We start from the raw sequence: 12,744 nt of genomic DNA on the forward strand, positions 1-12,744 counted from the left end.
AAAGGAAAAAAAGGTCAAACATTTTTGAAAAAGCTCCAGGGAGCCACTAGGGCGACGCTAAAGAGCCGTGTGCGGTTCTAGAGCCCCGGGTTGCCGACCCCTGGGCTAGAAGGTGGGTTCCAGTTCCAGGGGAATCCCACTCATCAGCCTTCCTGGTAATGTCTGCAGGGCTGCAGAACCAGCCAGCTCGGCTGGTTCCAGCATAAGGATGGATGCCCCCCAGAGGCCTCCATCAGTAGGGGTTTCAGACAACCAGGGGGAGGCCCTGGGGCAGACCCAGGACACATGGGAGAGATTATATCTCTTGGCCTGGGAACACCTCAGTGTTCCACTGGAACAGTTGGAGTTGGCCGGGGAGAGGGAGGTCTGGGGCTCCCAGCTCAGGCTGCTGGCCCGCGACCCGGTTTCTGATAAGTGGAAGTCAATGAACGGATGGATGACGATCAGCAAAGAAGATCTGGTGTGAAACAAGAGCATGAAGCAAAGCACTAACTAATGCACTAGAGAGAAAGTGTCAAAATAAAGCAGGAAATACAATTAAATAAAGAATGTGGAAATCTAAAAATGAAGGCCAAGTCTAAAACAAATAAACAATAAAAATCACTTTTTCTGTCTGATAAACTACAGGCTTTATACCATTTGTGATTATTTATTGATTGTAATCTGGTATTAACTTTTCAATACAATTACATTTGAAAGCAGCCTTGTAAAGGAGTCTGTTCACATGCAGTGCAGCATCAACTCAGCATAATAACACATTTTTACTTTAATAAATGAGTGGGTGGTTGCATTATCAGAGGTCCCTGGTCTGAAGAAAATTTCAGTCAAAGGCAGTAAACTAGCTTGTATAAGAGGTCTGAGTCAGTATACACAGTTTCTTCTGACAGTAATAAGTAGCATTAACTATTTATTTGACTTTCAGTTCTACATATTGACAACTGCACGGTGGTCAATAATGGAAACGCTGTAAGTATCGCTGTGTTACACAAATTAAACTGAAGATAACTTGTTAACACCAGCCCGCTAATCTTTTGCTGTTTTGACACTTCAGCAGGCCTGAATGTTTTTCCCACGAGCTCATTTTCAGTTGTGGTAGTCATTGGTACGGCTGCAGCCCACAGCACCAAGGCTGAAAGCCCAGCTGGGAGGACAGTATTCTGATAAGTACTGCTGGTGTATAAAAAGGAGAATGCTGTTTTGATAATAGCGTTATCAGCTTTTATTTTTCTTTCTTCCTTTCCTTTTTTTGCAGCTGTTTTTGTCTCTAAATGTCTTCCTTTATGATCTCCTGGAGCTGATGAAATCACAAAATCAGAAACCAATGACGACTATGAGACTACAGTCACTTAAAATGCAGTCTTTTCTCTATTTCTTCCTGCCTCTGCAACCTTTATTAGCTGTGCCCGATGGCATATTTTCCTGCTAGGTATTTTAAAGAACTGTAGTCACCATTGTCTTTGACTTACACTGAAAGATTACGTCTCACTTGAGTGAGCCACTGGTAGTTATGAAGCCACGGAGAGCCATCGCCCAACTTTGCTGCTCCCCTTGGACCACTCTGGCTGCTTGTAATGTTGTCTGTAATGCAGCAGGCTGCTGTTTTCTCTAATAAATATCTCTCAGCGTTTCTTTTACGTTTCCTGCTCCACACCAGACACCAGCTGGTGAACAAATAGTGGTGCATTTAACAGCTAAACAATCGGATAAGGAGTCACCCTCAGGAATTATTTGACATTTAATAAAGCTGAAAGAACAGAGACTATAGCTCTTAAGTTTGTTAGCTGGCCAAAGGCACAACTGTCTGCAGCATGTGTGAAGAGGAAACCGCTAACAACTTTGCCATATTGACTTAAAAGGTGATAATATGTCCGTGTTGCTTCAAGCAACTGATAAAGTTTGAGCAGAATTATCTGCGCATTGTAGATGCAGTTTGTCGTATTCCTTCACACCCTACATAGCAAGCAGCTTTTAGGCCCAGTTATGAACTAGACGTCTGCTTAAATACTATGAACTGCTCCACGCTTGAGTGTGGAAAAGATTTCCTGTTGCACAGATGAGAGCTTTAAAGGCTGCAGTAATTCAGCCATGACAATGCAGTGTTATGACCCTGTTAACACTGCATTGCAGTACAGTGCGGGGGAATAAGCACTGATTCTTTCACATGCTTAAGCTCATAAAAGATGTGATATTTCATTGAGAAAACATGGCTGCAGCCTGTAGCTTCGGAGGGGGGTGGCATTCAAATAAGGACTTCTCTAGTTTCATATGATGCTTCTGATGTACAGATTTGTTTTGTTCCCCTATATGATTGAACTATTTACATGTGGCTATACAAATAAAGCTAAATTTAGGTTAATATGTAGATTTAGATAGTTTTTACAGAAGTTAGAAATTAAAAGAGAATATACTTTATTTCTGGCTACCTCTTAGTCTCTCTCCCTCTCTTATAGTTACATCATTCTCATTGCATATACAGTAAGTAATTTGGTTCCATAGGTCACTTTCGGGAGATTTCACCCCCCCTAATGATCCTAATAGGACCTAGGGCTGGGCGATATGGACCAAAAGTCATATCTCGATATTTTCTAGCTAAATGGCGATACTCGATATATATCGATATTTTTTCTGTGACATAATTGGGCTTTCCCCCAAAGCATTATAGCATAGCATCTCTGTTAGCTTCATTTTTTTCTGAGGCAAACCCTTAAAAAAACAGTCAGTTTTAATACAAAGCCTCGTGCCAAATGTCACACAGGTACCTTTATTACCAGAGGTCTGCACAATATCAAAATGTATAAAACAAATTAAATAAAAATAAACTCCCTGCATATATAAAATAAAAATCCTTCTTGAATAAAATAAAACAAATATCCCTTTCCTGCATAACAATTAAATTAAAATACACTGTGCAATTAATACAATGTAGACAGTAACAGGCCGACTGTTCCACTGAGGTTGACAGTTGTGCAAATAACAAAACATTTGTGCAAATCTCAAATAAAACATTCAAGTGAATTTGTCACAAAATAAGCTATATCAAAATAATACATTTTTTTATTTTTTTTTAAATAATCGATATAAACGATATTGTCTCGTACCATATCGCATTTGAAAATATATTGATATATATACAAACCTCGATATATCGCCCAGCCCTAACACGACCTGATACAAAATAAACATAAGAGTACTACTAATGTACATTACAAGTGAAATCAGTGCGTTAATACAGTATGCAAGCATGTATATATGCATAAAGCTTCTTGTTAAAGTGACTCCTGTGACTTTGTGCAACTTCTGTGGAGCAGGGACGCACGCATATTGTATTTGCTAAAATCCCCTACAGCCCAAGGATTCATTCACCTTGTAATTATGCATTAGCTCGCCGGCCACCCTCACGCAGACAGACAGATGCACTGAACCCGTGACACAATGACATGAACTGTGAGCACTATTTTTCTCTCATCCTGCCCCTACGATGGTCAACACTTGTCAGGGCTCCGTTCGTGCCGTGACTGGGTGGGTGGGCAATTTAGCACGTCTGTGCGTGTGTGTCAGAGCGTGTTGGTGTGTGTCAGTGTGTAGGTGTGTGTCAGTTTGTCAGCGGCAAGCACCTACAGGATGCGAACACGTGGGTCTGCAGTCAGCCTGTGTGGATGAATCGCAGCAGGCTGCGCCGTTGTAAAACACTGGCGTGTTTGTCAGCACAGTGCGGCCCTCGTCCAGGAACACTGACTCAGATGAGTGGCTGCTCTCACGCTGCAGAGAGTGTACGGGAGGTCAGAGAGGTACGAGGCATGGCAACACCAACACAGTGGTTTTGAAAATGTGTGTAGTTGTCGTTCCACATTCAGCTCCCAGGCAAAGATTTCATGGGTGCTGTGGGACGAGGCTCTTACCATTGACTGATCGGTGAGTCACTCCACTCCGATTCAGACGGTCTCTTTTGGAGTGAATTTAATGCAACATGGATTTTCTGCCGCTTGAATTATGAGTTTTCATAACCTTGATGCAATATGACTGTCTTTTCAAAGTCCGCTTGGAGAATGGACAAACCTGTGAAGGAGGAAGATGAGAGAGACGGCCTGAAGTAGCACTCTTTCCTCTGGACCGGCTTTCTGTTTCTATACTCACATTCATACTGATGCATTGTTGAGGCTCATGTTCTATTATGACAGAAATATGCCGTAGTTCATGTGTTTGATCACAAAAAACATTTGAGCTGTTGCGTTTTCCTGGTTGACGTGAATGAGATGGATGTGTTTCAGGCTGAATACATTTATATTTCTTCTTCTGCACTGAAATACGAGTATAAAATAACTCGGTTTGCCTCAGAATTCCTCAGATAGGGAGCATTAGAGAAGATTTATCACTCCTCGGGGAGAAGGAGGAATCACAATTCACTCCACGGTAAGTAGATTTAAGAAAATGGCAAAGAACCAAAAAAGATTTGTGGAGACGAGGGTCCATTTCCTGCTCTGGAGCAAACACAGCCTCTCAAATATAAGACTCATTTACATGTATGAGTCACAGAATAGTTTTCCTTCGCACTGTCGCCGCAGTACCTTTGGGCTGTGCATCACCCCGAGGTCTTATGTTGGCTTGTTGCCTATCTTCTTCTTCTTCTTTGGTGGGACAGTTCATACAATGAAAGGGCTGTCCTCTTTGTTGAGAATATGAAGTGATAGTGGCTCTCTTAATTGCTCTTATGTCTTCAGTGGCGGAGAGGGTGACTAAATTACATTTTATTGAACAGATCAATTCATTCACAATAAAAATGTACAATAAATTTACATTTACAGTGTACAGTGTAAATAGACTGAGATCTTGGTGGAGAACATTTCTTTATGTTTGAATCTTATTTCCATTACTTAGCAACATTGCCATGTGTTACAGTTATATTTTTAGGCTAAAAGCTATTTGGCTTTGCTTTGGAAAGAGTCAAGGTGCAGTTGGAGTAGGACCCAGACGCAGGAGGTCCAAAAAACTGTGACTTAAAGGGGACCTATTATGGCATCTAATACCTATTTTAAACAGGCCTTGAATGTCTTAAAAACAAGCTTTTGATTGTTTTTGCGAAATAAGTTAGAAATTCAGCCTCTGAGCCATGTCTTTATCTTCCCATTCTCTAACTTCATTATCTATGTGGGATTCTGAGTGGGCGGGGCTATGATAATGAGGCTCTGTGCTGATTGGCTGCCTGAATGACGCGATACACCGCTACCAAAAAATGGCGGAAGCTCCGGCCGGCAGAGTTAGTTGTGGGCGTGGTTTCACGCATCGGAGGCCAACCTATGTAAATCGCATTTTCGTTACATAATGAAAGGGAGCAGAATCTGAACTGCTCGTAGAAGCCACATCACACTGGACGGCTCATCCGGGCGGCTGTACAGACACTGCAGAATTTGGTTGTTTTCCTCCTTCTCTGAGTTGGCAGGCTGAGGGGAGACCACTTTATATATGTTAAAGCAAGAGAAAACGTCTTTTTCATAATAGCTCCCCTTTAATTTCATTGAACTTTAAAAAGCAAAAGCACTGCTGAGGAGGATCTACAAATCAACAAGAGCTTAAACATGACCAAGAAAATCCAACAACTTGAAATGACACGTGGAGGAAGACACAGTACGGACGAGCAGGGAGCAAGGGAAAGACAAGATAAGATATACAGAAATGGCTTGACAAGACACAGGTGCACACAATCAGGGAACAAGGGAACAAGGGACGTCAAGACAAAACTTAATCACAAGGACATGGGGTTTCAAAATAAAACAGGAACGAAATACCAAAACTGTGAAAAACCGTGACCTTAACTGAAAGAAGGTGACAGGAAAGAGCCCAGACGTGGTGCCTGGACGTAGTTAACAGACTATCCCTGACAGTGCAACACATCACTGACACACCGAACACATGTAAGAGGTCATTTAAAATTCCTAAACATTTGCAGGCTGCTGCGGTAATACACATATAGCCCACCAAATGGCCGGGGAAAAGCTCATCTTTAAGCCCATTTAGACCTGGTGGTGACATTGACATAAATTCAAATTTAATTCAATTCAATAATACCTTATTAATTTCCTCATAGGGAAATTAAAAAAATGAATAAATGAATGCCTCAAAATACAATATATTAACATTAATATTGAAATATTTCCAAAAAATTAATTACAGCATCTCTTACAGCATCTCTCATTATGTATGCTGACGTGCTGCTTTGTTAATGTCATTAACATTTCAACATTTCAACATTTCAAATGTCTGTGCTTTCCCTACAACAGCCTTTTGTGCACTTGCTTCTCCTGTGCCACCCAGTGGTTTGTTTAGTTAAACAGCTGATTGTGTGTGGGAACCTCTCACGTAACAATAGTGTCTCTGTAAAAACACCAGCAGCAGAGGATGTGCAGCGTGTCTTACTCGGGCTCAATTACCGCTCTGAAACTCCAAAGACACACAAGAAGAGAAGCACTTCCAAATGGGCTCTTGCTCATTAGCTTTAAGTGTAGACGTGTAGAACTCCTCTCCTGTGGTTTTAAACCGTACACAGATGCCTCTTTAACTGTTATGTATGGTTAACAACCGTCTCTGCAGAGGCAGAGACATGGCACATTCTTGTAAACATTCATCAGATGCTCGGAGAATAAACAAGAGTAATTACTTTACCTAAAAAGCAATTACTTCATTTGCATGTTTTAATGAACATTTTCTTGTGTTTTCCATCTTTTCCACTTTGCTGGATAAACCCTTCAGCCCGGTAAAGCCGTTCTGATTGGAGAGATGATCTGAGGACCACACGCCGCTGCCGCCATGAAAGGGTTAGGAGCCAGCCGCAGTCGCCACCTGTCTGACTCGTGTGAACCGGCCGGGTGCCCTCAGAAGCCTCTGTGTCCTCTGACGTCTGACCCTCACGGCTCCTTCCTGTTGAGCCCTACTCTCAACCACTATGGCACCCTGGACCCCCATCTGCACCAGTGCCCCCCCACCAGCCCCACCGGCCTGCCCCCTGACTGCCTGCTGCCCTTTAGCCAGATGTCCAGCAGCAGCACGCTTCCCCGTCTCCACTTCCCCCCCCAGACGGACCAGCTGGACTACTCTCAGGTCTGCATGACCGGTGGGGGGGCCGGGCAGGGCGGTCGGCCCGCTCCTCTTTCCACCTCCTTGTCTATGGGCATGGGCTTGGGCCTGGGTCTGACCGGTGCCCCCATGATCACCAGTGGATCTGCCACCATCTCCTCCGCCGCAGTAGCCAAGATGAACAGGTTACCCTCCAACCTTTTGGATCAGCTTGAGCGGCACCTGCCCCTGCAGCGCGACGGCTTCAGCACGCTGCAGTTCCACAGAGGACGCGTGTCCAAGCAGCGCAGTGAGAGTCCGGGACGCATACGCCACCTCATGCACTCCATGCAGAAGCTCTTCGCCAAATCCCAGTCCTTGGAGAACTCTGTAGGGAAAGGCAGCATCAACGGGCGTTCTGCCGGAGGTGGTGCAACAACCGGCAGTGGAGACGAAGGTGGCAGACAAAGTCGCCGGAGCAAGAGTAAAGACAGGGCCAAGACCGAGGGGCAAAAACAGAGACCTCGACCTAATACATTAGGCCTCTGGAGCTCAGACGACGCCCTGGACACTGACACTACCAAAGCTGGCCCTATCGCTGTAGGATACCGCAACCCACTGAGCATGATGACGCTTGGTAGAGCGGTGTCGGACAGCCAGGCTCACCCCAGACACATCCCACAGGGCTACAACACCATTTCTACACATTCTCTGAAGACCTCAAAAAGCAGCAGTGACCTCAAATTCCTGGCGTACCCGGTGATGCAGGTGGGATGCAAGGAAGACGAGGCCAGAACCAGAGAAAGCAAGGACGACATGGTGGTGAAGAGGGGCTCCTGGTCCACGCTCACCCTCAGCCAGGCCAGGCAGGTGTTGCAGAAGGGCTCCGCTACCGTCAACAGGACTCTGCTCAAGTCAAAGTCATGCCATCAAGACCTGACACAACAGTTCCTTCAGGTAGGGGGCCAGCGAGTATTCATATTGTAGAAGTTTCTTTCTTCTTTTTAGTTTTCTCTTGGTTTTTATTTTCTATTTTTTTACTTTGAGTATTAGAAAAAATCTGGAAATGCCAGATGCCTTTTTTTATTATTCTGATTATTCTCATTCGTGTCTTTACTTTAAACATTGTTTATACTATTTTCTTACAAGCCATAGCATTCATCCCAGTACTCGAATTGAGGGGGGATCCCCTGAAATAAAAATGATCAAAATCATCCCCCCAGTAAAACTGCCATCCTCCCTTTCCATTCCTTATGTCATTTCATCAATGAATGTGGGTTTTACTGCGATTTCAACATTTAGAGTCATCACCAGAAAAATAACACCAGAAAAATAACTTATTTGACAATTTTCACCTGTTTCAAGTAGATTTTCACTTGAAATAAGTAGGAAAATCTGCCAGTGGGATTTATCCTACAAGCAAAAAAATCTTGTTCCATTGGCAGATTTTTCTGCTTATTTCAAGTGAAAATCTACTTGAAACAGGTGAAAATTGTTGTTCTTTCCAGTGATGAGTCTTGTTTTAAGTGTAATGAGATTTTTTTACTAAAATGAGACATTTTAACTAGAAATAAGACAAATATTCTTGTTAAGATTTTGAGTTTTTGCAGTGATCCATTTTACTTATCCTGTGAAGGACAGAGTCATATTGATAAGTTCAGAAAACTGTTTTTTATTGTTGTGTTTTGATGTATTTGATGTAAGCCCAGTGGATATTTAAAGCTTACAGAAGGCTGCATTTAACTGCTGCTATGTCATTCCTGCAGTATTTCTGCAGGTGTTTTGGTTAGTGCTATTATTTGTAATATATTATATTATTTGTAATCAGCACAAATTATCTGTCCCCATATGATAAAATCCACCACCCCCCCTGATTTTTTTTTTACAACTCGAGTACTGATTCATCCCACCTATCAAGCTCAAACATCATCTCTATGGAAATTGCTTTTCAAATATGCAGAAGAATATCTGTGTATATCATCATCCAGGTACCCCTGGAGGACTGGACAGGGACTCTGGGTTGTGGACGAACCAAGGGGACTGAGATTCCCTGCCGGAGGATGCGCAGCGGCAGCTATGTGAAGGCCATGGGGGACCTAGAAGACAGCGAGGACTCGGAAGGGAGCCCCAAACCTTCCCCTAAATCTGCAGCTCGTCGCCAGAGCTACTTGAAGGCTACGCAGCAATCCCTGAGCGACCAGCAGCAGCCACCACTGCCTCCACGCAAGTGAGTGTCATCACATTCATCATACTGGAATTATGGCCTTGATGATCATCCTCATTGTTTTTACCATAGTTCATTTCAATTTCATTTACTCTACGTGCATTAAAACATAAAACAGGCACCATAAACAGGATGATGGTTCCTCTGTGGAAGAGATTCTTCTCACATTCTTAACGGTAGCCAGTAGGTGGTAGCATGGTGCCAGAAATAATTGCCGGGAACAGCACTTGGTCAGAACGAGCTGTCACAGGCGGAAGGGGGAGATGTGCAGCTCCACAACAGGGGACAGTTTTGATCTTCGTCTGCTGCAAAAGCAAAAGGAGGTGATGTTTTGCTGTGTTTTGCTCCCACGTCGACACGGACAGGCCTCGCTGCTACGCTCTCATGCGGGAGGATTACCTGTGGTCTCCTCTGCAGAGTGCATGCTCTATGCAGCATCTGAGGTCAGTGTCATTCACAGGCAGGAAGTGTGGCTCTCCTCCCTTGCTCACTTGCCCTACCACTGCTACCCATCACTTATCTTGCCCATACCTCCCAAGTATTTCCCCCTTCTGCCCCCCTAGTGTCATCTCTCACCTCGCAGGTCACCCCGAGTCACTTGTTTGTAACTTACTCCTTACTTGCCTCCTCAAGCCTCATGTCCTCTGTTCTGCTATTTTAGCCCCAAACACGAATCACCACCCACGCATTTCAGTAGTAGTGTCCCATTTTTATTTATAGTATCTCCTGGTATCATCATTTAAACACAGTCCTCCTCACTTATTCCACAATCTTGACTCCCTAGAGACTGATTATCAAATTCTCTTCCACAGCTCCCTGCCGTCCCTGAAAGAGCTGTCCACAAATCGGAGCCTTGATAACTTGGACTGTCTGGTGAGTCCCCTGGAGGCCCCCCCATGTCACAGGAACAGCGATTTCAGGCAATCATCCGCCACACTGGGCAGAGGCTTGGGCTTTCAGGTATGTGTATGAGCTGATCAAGTGACTTGCTGTTACACAAGTTTGTGCCTTCCTTTCTTCTTTCTTTTTTCTCTTAAAAACCCTTCCCTTCGTAAATGTATAAATGCATAGACTTAGCCTAACCCTAACCCTAGCCCTAACCCTAACCCTAACCCTAGCCCTAACCCTAACCCTAACCCTAACCCTAACCCTAAACTACACTGGCACTGTGGATCTGCTCTAGGAGCATAATCAAGTTACTGTCGATGCAGTTGCAAATACGTATCTGGAAAACCAACGTTTAAATATGCAGCAGCGTAAACCTGAGCAAACCTTTCGAACAGTCATGTGAGTGCCTGGACTTGGATACAAAACTGCCTTTCACGGAGGGGCAGCGGTGTAACTGCATTTCAACATGTTTCATATTAATTAAACGGTGACTGAGGAATTCAGTTTGCTCTGCGCAGAAGGTAAAGTCGGTCAAAACAAAGCCTTCCTTGTGTGCAAGTGTATTTGGAGTGAACTGGTTTTGAACCTCATTTTTTAGGTTTCTGTACCACTCACCACATGCTCGAACATGAGTTCATTTATTTATTTATTTATTTATTTATTTATTTTTAGCTCTCCTCATCAGAACATTTTAGACCCTTCTGCATATTCTCCAAACAAAAGGAAGCCTATTTTGAGCAACACACGCAATGAAAGTTGATTTATTTTTGTACTTTCCTTTGTGGCCAGAACACAACCATCAGAACACGTTACTTGCATGTGACAAAGTCTTGATACATGAGAATAGGAAGTAAAAAAAAAAGACATGTAGTGTACTGCATTTTATATTTAATTAAAATACTTAAGATTTTAGTATTTTAGAGAATTTTTTTAATGTTTTTTTCTTTCTTGCTTCATTTTTTTACTCTGAGACCCTCAGATTATCATTTTTTTACTCTTTGGAGGGCTGCACCATTTTTTAGGTCTAATAATAAACTCCCTTTTACACCTCGACTTTGTTTAGAGTCACAGAAACCATTTCCCTTCATCAGCTGATGATGCCTCCTATTTACGTATTTAAGGGTTTGGAATAAGTTGCATCCACCGATAACTCAGTATTTTTGTAAACTGACACATTTCCCAAAGTGAAAATGCTTGGATCTCTTCTACTGGCATGTATTGCTCCATTAATGCATGTTTATCAGAGTCCCCTGTGCCCTCAGCGTGCGAGTCTGCACACATTCTTGCAGGTATGCGGGCCGGGTTGTGGCCACGCTGTGCCGTACTGCGAGGTGGAATCACAGGCCGTGGAGGCTCTGGATCTGCCTGCGCCTACGTGCTTCCGTTCTCGCAGCCACAGCTACTTGAGGGCTATCCAAGCGGGCTGCTCCCAGGACGAAGACACAGCTTCTGTGGACTCAGACTCTCCGCCGCCCACCACTGGAGGCTACAGCTCCAACACAGGTGAGTCCCGGGGACAGGAAGATCTCTGACTAACTTACCCCAGAGAGCAGTTCCTCCACATGGAGTCCAATAATGTAATGGTCTGCTTTTCAATAGCAAAATGAATCTTTCTTTTAGAGAATGAAAAAAATATTCTTAAAGGGAAAAAATAATAATGAATAAACTTTCCAAAACACATCAAATATACAATTTAAAACATATGGAAAGATAAAGAACGCACAGATGTTAACAGACATATATTTACAGTCGTGTTCAGAATTGTTGGCAGTCCTGAGAATTAGAGCTCTAAATATCTTTACAAATAAAGACAAATGAGCTGATTTTTATGTGGGTAAACTGTTTCAAGATTGTCCTTTGATATTTAAAAACAAAAAAGGCACTTTCATATTGTAATAAATACATAAAATAGACATAAATTAGAACTTATGGCATCCTTTTGTTGAATCTGTATTAAGTTCCTCAAACAACAAGGAAAAAAAGACTCACTTGTGTTTTCATTTTCGTCCTTGACACAAACTGAATTCAACATTAAATAGTGGTTCTGCTGCATGGAAAGGAACTGGTTGTTTCCCATGTCTTTATTGCATCAAAAACACTTTCTTAAAGTCAATCATGAAATTCCAGTTTCGATGTTATCAAAGAGTTTCACGGTCAAAAAATTATTAAGACGCTTCCAGGACTTGATCACTCGTCACTGATAGAAAGATTTAGTTGTAAAATCTATGATCCAACAAACTGAAAGCATTTCAAGCTGACATAAAAGTAACTAGAGCGGTAGCTTCAGCCCGCAGCACACCCACAGACTAAACCACGGAAATCCACGGCCAAAGGCTGTGAAACATATTCTTCATGAGTAAGACAGAGGAAAGCAAAGACTTCTTAAACACTGTATCAGTTTTGGATAAACTGAGGACTATAAGAAAAAGAAAATTACTCAGTAAACCACAGTGGAGGGTTCTACAGTGCTGTGTAGCTTTGCTGCCTCAGGCTCTGGAGTCTCTGACTGTAACAACATCAGAGAATTACTGAGACAGTTAAAGCTAAAGGTTAGTGTTCTCGCAGCTCAAACTCAGTTTGAGGCA

General features: G+C 43.0%; 1 protein-coding gene across 4 annotated transcripts in view; it reads left to right on the forward strand.

Annotated features, from left to right (window-relative positions):
• dlgap4a (discs, large (Drosophila) homolog-associated protein 4a) overlaps nucleotides 1-12,744 on the forward strand; it is a 120,076-nt gene that overhangs the window by 85,535 nt on the left and 21,797 nt on the right. For 2 of the 4 annotated variants that reach the window (XM_061735409.1, XM_061735410.1), the window contains exons 2-6: nucleotides 6,745-8,004; nucleotides 9,036-9,274; nucleotides 9,637-9,714; nucleotides 10,084-10,231; nucleotides 11,422-11,662. In XM_061735409.1, the coding sequence (XP_061591393.1) occupies nucleotides 6,802-8,004; nucleotides 9,036-9,274; nucleotides 9,637-9,714; nucleotides 10,084-10,231; nucleotides 11,422-11,662 (1,909 nt within the window). In that variant the 5' untranslated portion in view covers nucleotides 6,745-6,801. The remainder of the gene's footprint in view (nucleotides 1-6,744; nucleotides 8,005-9,035; nucleotides 9,275-9,636; nucleotides 9,715-10,083; nucleotides 10,232-11,421; nucleotides 11,663-12,744) is intronic. The other 2 variants (XM_061735411.1, XM_061735412.1) reach the window with 1 other exon arrangement.

This window comes from Cololabis saira, chromosome 12, assembly GCF_033807715.1.
Source record: "Cololabis saira isolate AMF1-May2022 chromosome 12, fColSai1.1, whole genome shotgun sequence".
Taxonomy (NCBI): domain Eukaryota; kingdom Metazoa; phylum Chordata; class Actinopteri; order Beloniformes; family Belonidae; genus Cololabis; species Cololabis saira.